At 38.4% G+C, this 18,708-nt stretch overlaps 1 protein-coding gene across 1 annotated transcript in view; it reads right to left on the minus strand.

The window, feature by feature from the left end:
* The window catches only part of LOC130078189 (activating signal cointegrator 1 complex subunit 3), a gene marked incomplete at both ends in the record, with an annotated part of 215,830 nt that overhangs the window by 143,793 nt on the left and 53,329 nt on the right, over window positions 1-18,708 (minus strand). Inside the window, one exon of the mRNA XM_056243713.1 lies at window positions 15,505-15,669. Within this exon, the coding sequence (XP_056099688.1) occupies window positions 15,505-15,669 (165 nt within the window). The remainder of the gene's footprint in view (window positions 1-15,504; window positions 15,670-18,708) is intronic.

Consider the following 18,708-nt stretch of genomic DNA (forward strand, 5'->3'; position numbering starts at 1 on the left):
TGAGTATTTCAGAAACTGCTAATCTACTGGGATTTTCACGCACAACCATCTCTAGGGTTTACAGAGAATGGTCCGAAAAAGAAAAAACATCCAGTGAGCGGCAGTTCTGTGGGAGGAAATGCCTTGTTGATGCCAGAGGTCAGAGGAAAATGGCCAGACTGGTTCGAGCTGATAGAAGGGCAACAGTGACTGAAATAACCACTCGTTACAACCGAGGTATGCAGCAAAGCATTTGTGAAGCCACAACACGCACAACCTTGAGGCGGATGGGCTACAACAGCAGAAGACTCCACCGGGTACCACTCATCTCCACTACAAATAGGAAAAAGAGCCTACAATTTGCAAGAGCTCACCAAAATTGAACAGTTGAAGACTGGAAAAATGTTGCCTGGTCTGATGAGTCTCGATTTCTGTTGAGACATTCAGATGTTAGAGTCAGAATTTGGCGTAAACAGAATGAGAACATGGAACCATCATGCCTTGTTACCACTGTGCAGGCTGGTGGTGGTGGTGTAATGGTGTGGGGGATGTTTTCCTGGCACACTTTAGGCCCCTTAGTGCCAATTGGGCATCGTTTAAATGCCACGGCCTACCTGAGCATTGTTTCTGACCATGTCCATCCCTTTATGGCCACCATGTACCCATCCTCTGATGGCTACTTCCACCATGTCACAAAGCTCTAATCATTTCAAATTGGTTTCTTGAACATGACAATGAGTTCACTGTACTAAAATGGCCTCCACAGTCACCAGATCTCAACCCAATAGAGCATCTTTGGGATGTGGTGGAACGGGAGATTCGCATCATGGATGTGCAGCCGACAAATCTGCGGCAACTGTGTGATGCCATCATGTCAATATGGACCAAACTCCCTGAGGAATGCTTCCAGCACCTTGTTGAATCTATGCCACGAAGAATTGAGGCAGTTCTGAAGGCAAAAGGGGGTCCAACCCGTTACTAGCATGGGGTACCTAATAAAGTGGCCGGTGAGTGTATATATATATATATACACGTCACAAACTACCTTGTAACCAATCAGATCAACGTGTGATTGTCAACCAGTGGATCTCTGAGCTGAGTGAGTGAGTGGAGGCGGGGCTCATTTGCATATTCATAGAACCGCACATACTAAATGAGGCAAGGGTGTCGAGTTACATTCGAGATATTTTAATGCATAATGTAATTTTGGTGATCAAAGATATGAGTTTTAAGGGACAGAATTACTGACTACAGAGGGACTTTAACATTGCCATATTACATGCATAACATGCTAAAACTATTTTGTTGTCATGATTTAAATACTTTCATTCAGCAAGGACGCACTAAAGTGATCAAAAGTGACCGTAAAGTCTATACTACATTTATAACATCACAACCATCTCTAAATTCATACACTCGCCTAAAGGATTATTAGGAACACCTGTTCAATTTCTCATTAATGCAATTATCTAATCACCCAATCACATGGCAGTTGCTTCAGTGCATTTAGGGGTGTGGTCCTGGTCAAGACAATCTCCTGAACTCCAAACTGAATGTCAGAATGGGAAAGAAAGGTGATTTAAGCAATTTTGAGCGTGGCATGGTTGTTGGTGCCAGACGGGCCGGTCTGAGTATTTCACAATCTGCTCAGTTACTGGGATTTTCACGCACAACCATTTCTAGGGTTTACAAAGAATGGTGTGAAAAGGGAAGAACATCCAGTATGCGGCAGTCCTGTGGGCGAAAATGCCTTGTTGATGCTAGAGGTCAGAGGAGAATGGGCCGACTGATTCAAGCTGATAGAAGAGCAACTTTGACTGAAATAACCACTCGTTACAACCGAGGTATGCAGCAAAGCATTTGTGAAGCCACAACACGCACAACCTTGAGGCGGATGGGCTACAACAGCAGAAGACCCCACCGGGTACCACTCATCTCCACTACAAATAGGAAAAAGAGGCTACAATTTGCAAGAGCTCAGCAGAATTGGACAGTTGAAGACTGGAGAAATGTTGCCTGGTCTGATGAGTCTCGATTTCTGTTGAGACATTCAGATGTTAGAGTCAGAATTTGGCGTAAACAGAATGAGAACATGGATCCATCATGCCTTGTTACCACTGTGCAGGCTGGTGGTGGTGGTGTAATGGTGTGGGGGATGTTTTCTTGGCACACTTTAGGCCCCTTAGTGCCAATTGGGCATCGTTTATATGCCACGGCCTACCTGAGCATTGTTTCTGACCATGTCCATCCCTTTATGGCCACCATGTCCCCATCCTCTGATGGCTACTTCCAGCAGGATAATGCACCATGTCACAAAGCTCCAATCATTTCAAATTGGTTTCTTGAACATGACAATGAGTTCACTGTACTAAAATGGCCCCACAGTCACCAGATCTCAACCCAATAGAGCATCTTTGGGATGTGGTGGAACGGGAGCTTCGTGCCCTGGATGTGCGTCCCACAAATCTCCATCAACTGCAAGATGCTATCCTATCAATATGGGCCAACATTTCTAAAGAATGCTTTCAGCACCTTGTTGAATCAATGCCACGTAGAATTAAGGCAGTTCAGAAGGTGAAAGGGGGTCAAACACAGTATTAGTATGGTGTTCCTAATAATCCTTTAGGTGAGTGTATATAGTACAGTAAAGTCAACATCATAATGGCATAATGTTGTTTACTAGGGATGTGCCTGAAGCCAAAATCTGAATTCGCTCGCATTTTACTTTCACTTTCAAATTCACGATCACACGTATTCTGCGTATACGAAGTCACGGTACTGACCAAACATATTACAAGAGAAAATATTAGTTCAGGATCTGTTGAGCTCCAAATCCTCCGACATCGTCCCGTCAGTCACCTCTCGTTACGATCTTCAGGTGATCACTGATGTACTGTAATGCAAGCCCAACTGTGTCCCTTTAGGGCCTCCGTAGAATACATTATCCATTTTCCGTGCCTTCCCCAATTCAGATCAGATCTACAGTAGGCTTCAGGCACATCCCTAGATAATCAACATTGACTTTACTGTACTATAGTATGTGTACTTGTGATGTTATATATGGTGAAAAAAAGCGGCTGCCTAGAGCAAAAAATCTCAATTTCAATAACAACAACAACAACAAAACTCAACAAATTGCATATTGTTGGGCCTAAGCTGCCATTTCAATTATTGATTTTAAGGGGATTTTTGTCTACTTTTGAACAATGCAACCAAAAAAAAAAAAAGTACCGTGTTGGGTCACCAGTTGGGTCTAATAAACAATCCGGTAACACTTTACAATAAGGTTAATTAGTTAATGTATTAACTAACATGAACTAACAATGAGCAATGTGTTACTGCATTTATTAATCTTTGTTAATGTTAGTTAATAAAAATACAGTGTTTGTTCATGTTAGTTCATTAACTAATCTTACCAAATGCAACTTTAGATTTTAATAATGTATTAGTAAATGTTAAAATTAACATTAACAAAGATTAATAAACACTGCAGAACTGAAGTTCATTATTGGTTCATGTTAACTAATGTAGTAAACTAATGTTAACGAATGAACCTTATTGTAAAGTGTTACCAACAATCCTGAAGCAAAACCGCCTCGACACAAACAATAATTATATATTATGCTTTTTTATGAATCTAATACAACAATCCTCATCCATAAATACAGTCAATGAAGAGAGCTAGGATAGACCCTTCACATCTAACCCAGCTCAAGTATGGCCGTACTCGGCTGCGAGGAGAGATATGAAATCATAATTTAACCATCCCATAATCAATTCTGGTTCCCAAGGGTGTGCGAGTGCGCTATCTTTAGGCTGACAGCCCGGCTAAAATAAGCAACACAATCCTCTAAAAGTTTGTGATGTAGAAAAGCTTAGCATTTGACAATGCCTCAACAAAAATGCCAAAAACATGCATTACAGTATAGACGCTAAAAGATTCAGCAACCGTAATATATCAACCTTGTTTTTGTTTTTCCTCCTGACGGGAGAAATAAGGCAAGAAACCGTGTTTCCCTTCTCCTCCAGCATCTTTTATTAATGATGCCCCTCATTCCGCTACTTCCACAGGCCACGATCTTGCTTACTGTGCAGAGATCAATAATTCAAAGTCTCCTAAAGACAGGAATACCTTCAAATTGTGTTGACTTTTGGCTCAACTACTGCGCACATACCCTAATTAAAATAAGAGACATGGGGGAAACATTTCTGCGGTGTTGCGGGGAGAAATGCTTTGATTTTGTGCCATTACTACTACTTTTTTTCTGTAAACAAAATACACTATTGTCCAGCTCACTATTTCATATGACTAATACAAAATGACCAGTATGTTTGGTGTATGGAAATGAACAAAACTTATAGTTGAAAAAAAAAATCTAACAAATATAGAATTCAATAGTTTCACAAATCACCTAACAATTTAAAATTTAAATAATAATAAAAAGTCTAAAAGGTTTTGTTTAAACAGTTATTGTACAGAAATTTTATTTCAAAACACTTGACCTTTGTTTTATATATTCAAACAAAACTGATGTTGAAAATAACACTGAATGCAGAAACTTTATTGCATCAAATTGTTGTCTGCATATAAACTATTGTATTTATATTACATCAATTATTCTATTTAATTTGATAATATTAATGTTTTCAACTGATAAAAAATCATATTTAATTACAGATTTGTCTGTAATTAATCAGGATGAATCACACAACATTAAAATGTGTATTATGCTTTTTTTATATAAATATTGTAATACATGTTTTAAATTGAATCTCCAAACTAATCTTTTTTTTTTTAATGACATATTTTTTATCTCAATTTCTGGGGATAAAATGAGTAATTATACACACACAACATTACAGTATAATTGAAATACCTTTTTTTTTAAACCATTTAATAGGCATAAAAAATAACAACTTTCAATTTAAGTGAACTTAAAATAATGTCCAATAAATCAATTATAATTATAATACCGTATACTGTGCAGAATATAAGACGACCCTGATTATAAGATGAAATTATTATAGAAATGTATATAATGAGCGAGTACGACATGAATAAATTTTCCAGACCGTGTTTTTGTCTTATCCTGAATCACTAAGGTATAAAAAAATAATAATACGTGTTTATATTCGGACAATCTTAGACAAACAGAGAGAAATAGCTCCGGCTACAATGTTCTTCCGCAGATCTGTTTATTAACCGCTAGAGCGCCAAAACTTACGGACTGCAGCTTTAACTAAAATTATGCTATATAGACACTCAAAACTTTGCAGTTTGTAGGTGGCCAAAGAGGAGAGGACTTAAAGGGATAGTTCACCCAAAAATGAATATTACCCCATGATTTACTCACCCTCAAGCCATCCCAGGTGTGTATGACATTGTTCTGTCAGACAAATACAATCGGAGTTATATAAAAAAAATATATCCTGGCTCTTCCAAGCTTTATAATGGTTGTTTCTGTTTTTGAAGACCATCAAAGCGCATCCATCCATGATAAAAGTAAATCCACACGGCTCTGGGGGGTTAATAAAGGCCTTCTGAAGCGATGCGTTCGTGTAAGAAAAATATCCATATTTAAAACTTTATCAACTAAAATAACTATCTTCCCTCAGACGGCTGTACGCATCAATTTACGGCGAATAAGTAACCTTTGACCCGACGCATGACGTAATGATGAACACAGAAGCGCAGAGGAAGGAGCAAAACAAAACACCGGTCACGAGTTAGAGTCTAAAAGGAGATTTAACAGGGAAATGTGTGAGGAGCTTGAGTTTGTTGCCCAGCGCTGTGTGTTTGAACCGCTTACGCTACTCCTACATCTACGTCACACATCGCCAAGTGTAAATCTTTCGCCGTAAACCGATGTGTACGGCCGTCTGCTGGAAGATAGTTATTTTAGTTGATAAAGTTTTAAATATGGATATTTTTCTTACACGAACGCATCGCTTCAGAAGGCTTTTATTAACCCCCCAGAGCCGTGTGGATTTACTTTTATCACGTATGGATGCGCTTTGATGGACTTCAAAACATAAACAGCCATTCACTGCCATTATAAAGCTTGGAAGAGCCAGGACATTTTTTAATATAACTCAATTTAATAATTTAATTCTTCTGAAAGAAGATAGTCATACACACCTAGGAAGGCTTGAGGGTGAGTAAATAATGGGGTAATATTCATTTTTGGGTGAACTAACCCTTTAACTAGGGGCCTGTCCAAATACACACACTTGCAGTCTCGGCCACTTGAACAGGAAGTAAGTGCTGAAGTCTGTCCCATGTCTTAAAAATGCCAAAGCACTGAACGTACACTAAACACACACTATATAGAATAGCGTATCCCATCATGCATCATGTTCTGGAACTCGTGTGTCCCGAAATCGCATGATGTCAAGGAAAACATTCCATTGTAAGTTAAATTAATTAGATATACCATATAATCTGGTAGTAAAATATAAAGTGTTGCACATTTTATTTGTGCAAATGTATTTTGTACAACATTTGCCACTGCTTTTTATAACTAAATTAGAAGCACCGCAGTTTTGAATTGGTGTCTTCTGTAGCATAGGGACTACTGAACAGACACTTACAAGTTTATTTTAAAATGCAAAGTATTGGAAATCAAAATAAAGCTCTGAAAACACATGCATTTTTTTTATCTCGTGGTCGACTCGCGTACGGCCGTCTGACAGAAGAATGTCATACACACCTCGGAAGGCTTCAGGGTGAGTAAATCATTGGTAATTTTCATATTTGGGTGAACCATCCCTCTAATACTGAGCCCAGGGGAACACCTCTGGTGGCTGAAAAGGGTTTATATAACCTATGTATAAGACACTGTGTGACGAAAAGACTTAGTTACCATGGATATTCTCTGGACATCAGGAACGGTCATCCTTTGAACATGCTTCTCCTTCACTTTGTATTTAGATAATGTGGGAAGAGGCCTGAAGCAGTGATGGTCAGCCTTTATGTAAGGGTAGCCGTTTTCTAAGACATGGACATTACAGAGTGCCTGAATACTGAAAATACTGGATGATGGATGCCGTGACCTTGAAGAAAATGGGCCATGACCATCAGGCTTCGTGAAATCCAGACTTAAGAGCTCCTTTAGACTCAGTTTTATGCAACAGCAAGGATGAGCCGCACACACAGTGTTGACAGAGGACACCATGTGTGCTAAAATGAGGGCTTGTTTTATAATTTCTTAACTGCTTTCTAGAGTTATAAATTGTTTTCTTTCTTTTCACTGGGGTGAAATAAAAAGTCGAATTCACACTGCACTGACACACACTGAATCGCCACTTGACGGGCCTTGGAATATCTGAGAAATGGCATAGTATAATCTGGTGATTGTTGCTGTTGGTCGGTGTGTGTTGGTGCAATGTTATTAAGCTTTAAGTGTCTGAGCCAAGCGCCAACCTTTCGTTCTCTCTCTCGTGAATCCCACACGGAACGGACTTAAACTGCACTTCCTCCACTGGCCACTGGAGACAGGCTCCATAAGAGAGTCAGTCCCATAAACCCCCGTGTTAAAATGCCCAACTTTACAGCAGAAAAAAACATGTTTACAGCCTGGTACAAGAAGTGGTTTTGGTCTATAATGCTAATTTTGCCCTTCATGACGACTGTGAGGCGGGTGAATTTTTTAATAACTCATCCGTTTACATTATATTAAGCCTTAAAGTTCTGCATAATTAAGGGCGTGGCCACTTGAGTGACAGGTGGACTGCCGCTGATGTCACTGCTAGCCGTTTGTCTGCTGTGTGTTAGCGTCACGTCACCTCAGCTAATCCCAGACGCTGAACTTGCCATCTCTGCCATGTTTGTGCTTTTTTCAGGATTATTTCATACAATTATCAAATAATATGGCTTGCTGTGCGGTTAATTGTACTAACAGACCGTCCAAGAAGTATGGGGTCCATTTCTCTTCCAGTGAAGTGAAATTCTAATATGATTTTATTTATTTAATTGTATTTAAAACTGAATCAGCTGAAACCATAGACAGCATAAAACAAATCTGAAACGTTGTCATATAAAGTTACGCCTGCCTTTCATAAATAGCGTAACATTTACTAACACAGACTATATTGGAAGTATTTGATTTAATTGTTGACATGTCCTCAAATATATATTTAGGAAATAGGCCTGTGATAATCATAGACTGTATACACCTAATCTAAACCCTAAACCCATTATGGATATCCCCTTTATCCCTTTATCCGACCCAGGAGTCTTCACTTACAGTGTGAGCGGAGTTGAATCCGGTGTTCAATTAGTAGGAGTTTGAAAAAGTGTATTGTTGGTGTTCCTCCACAAACAGGGTTGGGAAACAGTCAATCTACTTGACAGCTTTCATGCCAGACTGACTTCTTATGCTGTAGTTGATGTAAGTCTGTCTAACTACAGCAGCAACATCTTCATCCGCTTCATGGTGACGTATGATTAGCAGTGCGACTGAATAGCAACACACAGGTCATCTTCAACAGCTGATGTTTTTCTATTGATTGTTAGGCTTTTAGACGTCCGGCCCACAGACCATCTTTCCACTGACCGTCTGATGCATAAAACATGAAACACACGACGAAACACGAACGGTAAGAGCTGGAGGAAATCACCAGCTCCATTCAGACTGGCTTTATGCAACTTTCCGCAGGTTTAAAGCAGTGCTGCGAGACACCTTTGGTTAAAGGAACACGCCGACGTGTTGGGATTTTAGCCTATTCACCGTATCCCCCAGAGTTAAGCGATTAACTCTGTCACGGGAAGAGACACGTCTGCTGCGGACCATAACAGTGCAACGCGTTGGAGTGTAGTGGCTAGCTACAGGTGCGTGCTATCGTACGATAGCTAACTTGTTTATCTTCTCATTCCCGCCTACTTCAACGCAGAATTATGACGTTGTCGCATATCAATGGCGTGCGGGTCGGATACATGTGACCTGGCCGTTCAGATTGAGGTCGCATTTCAAAAGATCGGATACATATCCGATTTGGACCACATACCCAAGTGGCCTGGGTCGCATTTGAAAAGATCGGATCTGTGTCGTTCAGACTGTCATGAAAAGATCAGATACAGGTCGCATAGGGGCAAAAAAATCGGAATTGGGTCGTTTCAGCCTGCAGTGTGAACGTAGCCTTAGATAAGTCCATACACACCCTTCTCATCTCCGTGCGTGCCGTAACTCTGTCTGACACACCCACCGCTAGCCTAACTTAGCACAAAGACTGGATGTAAATAGCTCCAGCTAGCATACTGCTCCCAATAAATGACAAAATAACGCCAACATTTTCCTATTTACATGTTGTGATTTGTATAGTCACAGTGTGTACAAATAACAAGGTCATATGAGACACAGGCATCTTTTAACCGTATAAATATTGGGAACTATATTCTCTGAAGGCGAAGCACTGCTACTTCTGCGGAGTGATTACCACAGTGCCTGAGACGCCCCGTGATGAGGAGCAGAGAGTTCGCTCAAAGTTGCGCTAATCACTCCGCCCGAGTAGCAGTGCTTCGCCTTCAGAGAATATAGTTCCCAGTATGTATACGGTTAAAAGATGCCTGTGTCTCATATGACCTTGTTATTTGTACACACTGTGACTATACAAATCACAACATGTAAATAGGAAAATGTTGGCGTTATTTTGTCACTTATTGGGAGCAGTATGCTAGCTGGAGCCATTTACTTCCAGTCTTTGTGCTAAGCTAGGCTAGCGGTGGGTGTGTCAGACACAGTTACAGCACTGGAAGAATCTCTCGTTATTCTCCTCAAATCCTCACGTCTATTTCCAGGTTTGTTTTCACAGGTAAATGCAATTTATAATCTGTCAAAATGACGGAAATCACTTTGAAATAGTGTCACGTAATGCTGAAGTTAACCCTCTGGGGTCCAAGGTGTTTTTGGGGTCCTTGAGATGTTTTGACATACTCTGACATTTGTGCTTTTTTCAGTTGCTTATAAACATATTACTGGCAAAGGTGTAATTACACTCTATTTAGCACAAACAGGGCTACCATAATGTGTTATCAACATGTATGTACATTTTTGTATTTTTGAGAGAATATTGTTTATGCGTGGTTATTGAAAAAACTAAAACTTAAAGTTTCTGAAATAAGGCCACAAAACACATACTAAATATGTGTCCACAAGACTTTTGACTAGTGGATGTTGTCGCCTAGAGTTTTTTCTTCAAAATGATCTGAAAATCATCCTGCCTTATCATTCACATAAAACAATAGATTGGTTTAAATATAAAAATGACACTTTTTGTTTGGAAAGGCAATATGCGCAGGGGTGTGACCTGCTGTGATTCACAACTGAGAAGACAATGGGCCCGCATAATGAGCGCATAATGGGGCTGCATACTAATGACCCTTTCATTCAGGTGTGTCACTGAGCCACAAGAATGACAAATATATATATATATATATATATATAATACAAAATTGGTTCACAGTTCCAATTATTTATTTATTTTTCAAATTGTGCTTGCAAATTGTATAATATCAAATGTAAAAATTTCTAGTAATTGTGCAGTTAATTATCATACAGTTTTTACAGAAAGTTTGGGAATATATCCCAAATGTGTCACTAATAAAACACAATACAAATAATTTAAAGAGGAGGCTTATATTGAGCTTTTAAGATTTACCTAAGATTTATTTATATGTAGCCTACCTATATTTTTGCTATTTTAATAAAAAGTTTACAATTACAACAACAATTAAAATTTTAACTATATTTCAAATGTAATCTTTCTTTGTATTATATACTAAAGTATACATTTTATCATACATATTTCACAGTTGCGGATTAATTAGTTTGAATATAGCCTACAATCGAACAAACACTATAATAACATCTTAGCAAACCAGCTTATTTGATGTGGCAGTATTTTACAGTAAAAAAGACATCTTGTCTTTCATATGTAACATATCGTTTTTATGATTAGGACATATAAATGTTAATTTGCAGTTTAATACGTTGCTTATACAAAAATATTTTATTTCAACATATTTCAGTCGATTTTTACTCATCTCAGTATTGGAATATACTTAGGTAAAAGCTGTTCATTCATTCACACACAAAAACGCGATTCAAACAGTCTTTTTGTTTACAGACACTATTCCATATCGCGATTAGCACAAAGCACTTGAAAATAAAGAATGTACCTATTCCTCTGCTGGATCCGTTGCTCCTCCAAATGAAACCTGTACTTCTGAGGTAATTTTTTCCAGGATTATTATTAAGATAGTACTATTATTCCTCACAGCGTCGTAAATCTGAGTCTCTTTCGGTGGGTTATCCAGCTGATGTGGGCGTGGATCATTTGTGTTTGAATAGAGCGCGCGCTCCGTGGGCGTGGTCAAATTAACTTTAATGAGCTGAGACGAGAACGACTATCATCTCTCTCTTTTCGTACAGATTACATAAAATGAGAATTTTTTTTTTAAATATAAATTACTTCATTTAAAAGAAGATAATTCAGGCTTCATGCCTGTGTGCCTGTATACCTGTTTGACTGAGTATTTGCAGAGTTACAGATGATTTTTCGGACGCGTTTCAGAATGGACTTCACTGACAGAGAGAACGCAGAACGCGCATCATGTTTATTTTTCTTTATTAGGCGAAAAGCACAACACTTTGTTTTTATTATGAGGTTCCACAAAAAAAATACAAACTTAACAGGATCGAATGATGTACAACACTTATATGTAAGATCAAAATTAACAGAGTAATTTGAGTCTCTTTTGCACTGATAAGGAAAAAAGTGAGCTGGTATCGCCGGCGAGACCGCCGACCCCAGAGGGTTAATGAACATTTTTGATTAAGGCTTGTGATATTTAACCCAAGACTCGCGCGTTTGGGGCTATTCGGTCTGTTGAAAGTGCCTTGTTGATGCTTTTACACTTTTAAATTTCCTTTTAATGTTCGATGGTTGAAGGGTGAGTCGATTAATGTCATCTTTCATTGTGACACTTTTTTGACGTATTGCGTTCATGTAAAATTACATCAGCGTAATGTTTAACATGGCTTGCCCTTTGACAGATGCGTGTGCCGTTTAATGTGTGATATGTTTCCTCAGCGCAAAACATTCACTTTACGATTATATCCTTATCTGCAAGTGTTTCAAATTCACACCAGTATTTCAATTTTCCATCCTGATAGTTAGCGTTAAACTTCAGACTTTACTGAATGAGCGCCGGCGTCAAAACAGACGGGACACATCAGTGAGGGAGACAATTAATATTCAATGCAAACATTACAATTTTGCTGAAATATCTGTTAAATTTAGGTTTAAAAGTCAACATGTATGTCAAGTATTTTATTAGAGTGGAAACTGTAAAGGGAAATGCGAAGTTTCTTACATTTACAGGATAAAGAAATGACAGTAACGGGTGAGTACATGTGTGTGTTCCTGCAGAACATTTTTCAGAGTTTATCATTTTCTTTTTAATGTAGTGATTTAAATAGTCCTTTTGCTTTATAGCTCTTTTGCATATAGCATAGATATATGCCCTTTATATGTTTTCATACTTTGTATTTCAGGACAGGGTTGTGCAGGATGTGTATGGAGCTAAAAGAGTCTCAATAAAGATAAATGCACACACTACATTCACATATGCACACACAGGATTCATAAATACACACACAGGATACACAAATGCACAGACAAAATTTAAAAAGCACAAGATTCATAAATGCACACAAAATTCATAAATACACACACAATTCAGAAATGCAAACAAAATTTACAAATACAAAAACATTGTGTGTGTGCATTTGTGAATTTTGTGCGCATTTGTGTATCCTGTGTGTGCATGTATGAATCCTGTGTGTGCATATGTGAATGTAGTGTGTGCATTTATCTTTATTGAGACTCTTTTAGCTCCATAGATGTGGGATAGTGTGTTTTGTCAAATAAAATAAAATATAAAATTGGGCTTTTTATCAGATTAATCGATTAATCAAAGAAACAATCGGTCGATTATCAAAATAAGCGTTAGTTGCAGCCCTAGTGGACAGATCACAATCTTACACCTTTTCAGAGTGTTATCAATAGAAACTTGTGTGTATTAACAAACACTTCCAAATTAGGGGTTGTAAGTGACAGCTAGTTTGTGAGCAAGAAACTAAAAAAAGTTACTCCATTTTAGTTCATTTGTACAGAAGCACCTGAAAGTAGAACATCTTTAATGCAGCAAAACCGTGGGCACTGAATATGCTAATCTCTACCGCTAACTGCACCGGATGTGTCAGTATGACATTCGGCAAAGTAATAGCTTGTTATCTTTTAGCTTTTAAAATTGAAATTAAGTGCAAAGATTTCATTCCTCATAGCCAAAGAAACTAAATGTGACATTGAAAATCTAGTGCAGGGTGTGATCTCGAAGGATAATAAGCTCAGTTTGGCTTTGAGAAGAGCACACATAGCCTCGCTGAACTGGGATCAGTTAGCACTTCAAACGACTCGAGCGTGGACACAGTAAACAGCATTTGATGTCATTTCCTTTCACTTACTCACCACTCACTGCTACTGAAAGCTTCTCTCAGCTCCTGGCCTCAAAGGAAAACTCGGCTAACGAAGAAATGTGCGTTGTAAAAGAAAAGGCTGCATTTTCGGACACTTTGCCCTGTGAAAGTATCTTGAAGGGCAATATCACCGTGGTAGTTTAGCTGTGTAGGGTGTCACCGAGTAGACGTGAGCTTTGCTTGAGCTTATTTCTGTAAATTCCTGCGTGTGATTGACACCTGACTGCGACTCGTCAGAATGAACATGGATATGGGACGCCGCGAAAAGTGGGCCGTCGTCTCCCCGCCTGTCAGGATTTGCATAATCACACTAATATCCCAAATGGCCAGAGTGATTCTAGTAAGGGCGGCTGTCAATCATCATCAGAGGGGTCCTATCAATCACACACACACACACACACATCCACTGGAGGAGGAAATTACCTAGGAATGGGTGAACCAACAAACTACTGGGATATTATTTGAGATTATATCAGGTAATTAATTGTAAACCACTAGTGGAAAAAACAATGCTACTATTTTTTTTACTATCCAGAAGAAAAAATGTTCACGTTGCTTTTTGGCTTTTATTGTAGGGGTGTCAAACTTGATTGGACATAATGTGACCTTATGCAAACCAAATTTTTTTAGTTGCTCCTTGTGCACACACAACAACACACACTTCTGGAGCTATTAAAGTCCAAACGTAACTTCATGCTGCTATAATAATAACCAATGTTGAGATATTAAAAGAGGAAGCACGTGGAACTTTCCCATTTCATTCACCTTAGACCTTTACATTTAACATTTACAATATTGACAATAAACAAAGAGCAACTTTGTATTACTATAATAATCCACCTAAAATTGAATATTAATACAAAGATGTAAATATAAAAATCTGTTCAATTTTATTCTTTTGCAGGCCTGGCTCTCAGTCAAACTCTTGTTTGCACTGAATCAGTATTCATTTTTCACTTGGAAAATATGGTTCAAATATTCTTCATGTGAGTGTCCATATGTCATTGTCTTGAGTGACTTGCACAGCCTTTAAAGTGGGAAAATTAAATGGATTCATTTTTCCTAGCTATTTTTTAGCTATTATGAATATACAGTTTTGGGACAGTAAAAGTTTTTTAATGATTTTGAAAGAAGTCTCTTCTGCTCACCAAGGCTGCATTTATTTGATCGAAATACAGTAAAATCTGTAATAATGTTAAATATTAATGTCATTTTAAATAACTTATATATTTGGAAATATTTTAAATGTAATTTATTTCTGTGATCAAAGCTGTATTTCCAGCATCATTACTCCAGTCTTCAGTGTCACATGATCCTTCAGAAATCACTCTAATATGATGATCTGATGCTCAAGAAACATTTATGATTATTATTATCAGTGTTGGAAACAGTCGTGCTGCTTCATATTTTTGTGGAAACTGTGATTTATTTATTTATTTGGAAGAAAGGTTTATTATAACAACCTTAAATACTTTCCAATAGGGTCCTCAAACCATCAGTGCTCAGGGCCCTAATTAAACATAAATCCATAAAATTATCCAATGATGGGAATATACTGTATATATATATTCTTATATATATTAAGTATATAAAAGAAGCCTTTAATGTTCTATACTGAACATTTTCATCTAAGAATATAGTGTATCATATCAACAAAATGAATAGATACAAATATTTGAATAATTTACTTGTACACTACCATTCAAAAGTCTGGGGTCAGTAAGAGTTGTTAAGTGTTTTTGAAAGAAGTCTCTTCTGCTCACCAAGGCTGCATTTATTTGATCGAAATACAGTCAAATCTGTAATATTGTTAAATATTAATATAATTTTAAATAACTGTTTTTTTAAATATATTAAGTATCTAAAAGAAGCTTTTAATCTTCTAAGAATGTAGTGTATCATATCAACAAAATGAATAGATGCAAATATTCAAAATACACTCAAATCATCCCACGTGGAGTGCTATATATATATAGATGTGTGTTACCTGCCGCAGTGTGCGGGCCACCAGGCTCTCCAGGACGGGCCCTCTGTCCTCGTGAAGAAGATGAACTTCGTCCAGGATGAGCAGTCGCACGATCTGAGACAGAGCCACGTCTCCCACACTCTTCCTCGTCACCACATCCCACTTCTCTGGAGTCGTCACCAACATCTAGCACACAATACACTCATTAGCAGGGCTCCACGCTCCACCTTTTCCCAAGGAGACCAGGTCAAGTCAAGTCACCTGTATTTATACAGCTCTTTTTACAATACAGAGTGTTTCAAAGCAGCTTTACAGAGATAACAGGAAAATAATGCAACAAAGTTTGTTTCTAGAAGAAAATAGCGTCACAGTCCAGCTTAAGTAAGTTCAGTGATGGTTCATTTGTGTTGTAAAAAAGTTATTAATTTAGTTAATTTATATATATAGCCGCTCTGGAGAAAACCATGATGTCATCGTCCAGCTCAGTTCAGTTCTCATATAATGCTGTCAATGCTAATTTGTGTTGTTTTGGAAACATCTATTATTTGGTATTTTGGAGAATTATAGAGACAAGCAAGTCAGGTTTGTTTAATACATTGTATTCTTTTAATGGCAAAATTCCATGTTCAAAAAAGTACATTTTCCTGTTAAAAAAAACGTTTTATATAATTTAAGAAAGAAATGGAGCCTTATTTTGACTCAATTCGATTTTCTATGAAGCAAAAAGCAGTTAAAACTCAGAAAATGTGTAAATGTTTCAATGTCTTTATGTAGATCTACATTAATCCCCCTAGTGTGCAACTCTGTTACTTTTGTTGTATTTTCTTAAATACTGTACTATCTGTAACATGCTCTTCTTTTTTGTTAAAATAAATAAATATATATAATGGTGTCAATGCAGGAAAATCAATAATATTGTTGAATATTACATTTAATGATGTCCCCAACTAAGCAAGCCAAAAGCCAATGGTAAATGGACTGCATTTATATAGCGCTTTCACAGACCCAATGGCCACCAAAGCACTTTACATTTTGCCTCACATTCACCCATTCACACACTCATTCACACACCGACGGCGGTGTCAGCCATGCAAGGCCATCCAGCTTGCCGGGAGCAGCTGGGGTTAGGTGTCTCACACACACACACACACACACACAGCTAGGGTTAGGTGTCTTGCTCATGGACACCTCGACACTTGGTCAGGTGGAACCGGGGATTGAACCATGTAGACAACCTACATGAGCCACTGCCGCCCCAATGCCAACAAAGGTGAAAAAGGCGACAGTGACAAGAACAAAAACTCCATCAGTGTGGAGAAATAAACCTCTGGAGAACCCAGACTCAGTCGCTCAGTTCTCCTCTGGCCAACGAACCAACAGTGTATGATTATGATTCAGGCAGCATTAGTGCAAGTAGTTGAAAAACTTATCAAAAACTGTAGAATTTTGCTTTCTTATACTAGTCTTTGTCAGCAAGTCGTGATAACATGACTTCAGTTGCAATTGTTCTATAATAATGAACGATTAATTTAATGGAAGGCTAGTTGACTATTAAAAGTCGTGCAAGCCCTACAGCGCACACTCCCGTGAATGCCATGCCGCTGGCACATGGATAATTGTGTCAGAAAGTTATGAGATTGACCATTTTCAAACATTTTCCTGTGACTAACATTTATCTAATGATAATATATGTGTGTTTTTACACTAGTATCTATTTCTCCTCTCTCTTGGAGGACTTTTTGTTTTGCATTAACTATACCTTTACAAATGACTGGTGGAAACTGGGTCTGTGAGCAGCTAAAAATGTCCTTTATATCTCTCGAGAGAATTACCAGTTGTTTGCTTTTAAAAAAGTAAATGAGAGGCCAAGGTATAGAAATATCTCTGCATCACTTCCACCAACATTACACAAATGAACAGAACAGGCTATCATTCTCACAACAGGCCTTTTCTAAACTGAACTGCACCAATCTCCTCAGTGTGAAGAAGTGAATGGATACTTGCTGAATTATGATGTGTAGACATTTCGTTCAACTGATGTTTCAGAGAAAATCTGGCAAGTCAGAATGTCTTTCCCAACCCCAAAATACTTAAATAGTTCTAAAAGAAGCTATATATTTATACACTCACCTAAAGGATTATTAGGAACACCATACTAATAGTGTGTTTGACCCCCTTTCGCCTTCAGAACTGCCTTAATTCTACGTGGCATTGATTCAACAAGGTGCTGAAAGCATTCTTTAGAAATGTTGGCCCATATTGATAGGATCGCATCTTGCAGTTGATGGAGATTTGTGGGACGCACATCCAGGGCACGAAGCTCCCGTTCCACCACATCCCAAAGATGCTCTATTGGGTTGAGATCTGGTGACTGTGGGGGCCATTTTAGTACAGTGAACTCATTGTCATGTTCAAGAAACCAATTTGAAATGATTGGAGCTTTGTGACATGGTGCATTATCCTGCTGGAAGTAGCCATCAGAGGATGGGTACATGGTGGCCATAAAGGGATGGACATGGTCAGAAACAATGCTCAGGTCGGCCGTGGCATTTAAACGATGCCCAATTGGCACTAAGGGGCCTAAAGTGTGCCAAGAAAACATCCCCCGCACCATTACACCACCACCACCAGCCTGCACAGTGGTAACAAGGCATGATGGATCCATGTTCTCATTCTGTTTACGCCAAATTCTGACTCTACAATCTGAATGTCTCAACAGAAATCGAGACTCATCAGACCAGGCAACATTTTTCCAGTCTTCAACTGTCCAATTTTGGTGAGCTCTTGCAAATTGTAGCCTCTTTTTCCTATTTGTAGTGGAGATGAGTGGTACCCGGTGGGGTCTTCTGCTGTTGTAGCCCATCCGCCTCAAGGTTGTGCGTGTTGTGGCTTCACAAATGCTTTGCTGCATACCTCGGTTGTAACGAGTGGTTATTTCAGTCAAAGTTGCTCTTCTATCAGCTTGAATCAGTCGGCCCATTCTCCTCTGACCTCTAGCATCAACAAGGCATTTTCGCCCACAGGACTGCCGCATACTGGATGTTTTTCCCTTTTCACACCATTCTTTGTAAACCCTAGAAATGGTTGTGCATGAAAATCCCAGTAACTGAGCAGATTGTGAAATACTCAGTCTGGCACCAACAACCATGCCACGCTCAAAATTGCTTAAATCGCCTTTCTTTCCCATTCTGACATTCAGTTTGGAGTTCAGGAGATTGTCTTGAC

The sequence above is a fragment of the Rhinichthys klamathensis genome, unplaced genomic scaffold (assembly GCF_029890125.1).
Source record: "Rhinichthys klamathensis goyatoka isolate OS25496 unplaced genomic scaffold, OSU_Roscu_1.1 h1tg000829l_1, whole genome shotgun sequence".
NCBI lineage: Eukaryota > Metazoa > Chordata > Actinopteri > Cypriniformes > Leuciscidae > Rhinichthys > Rhinichthys klamathensis.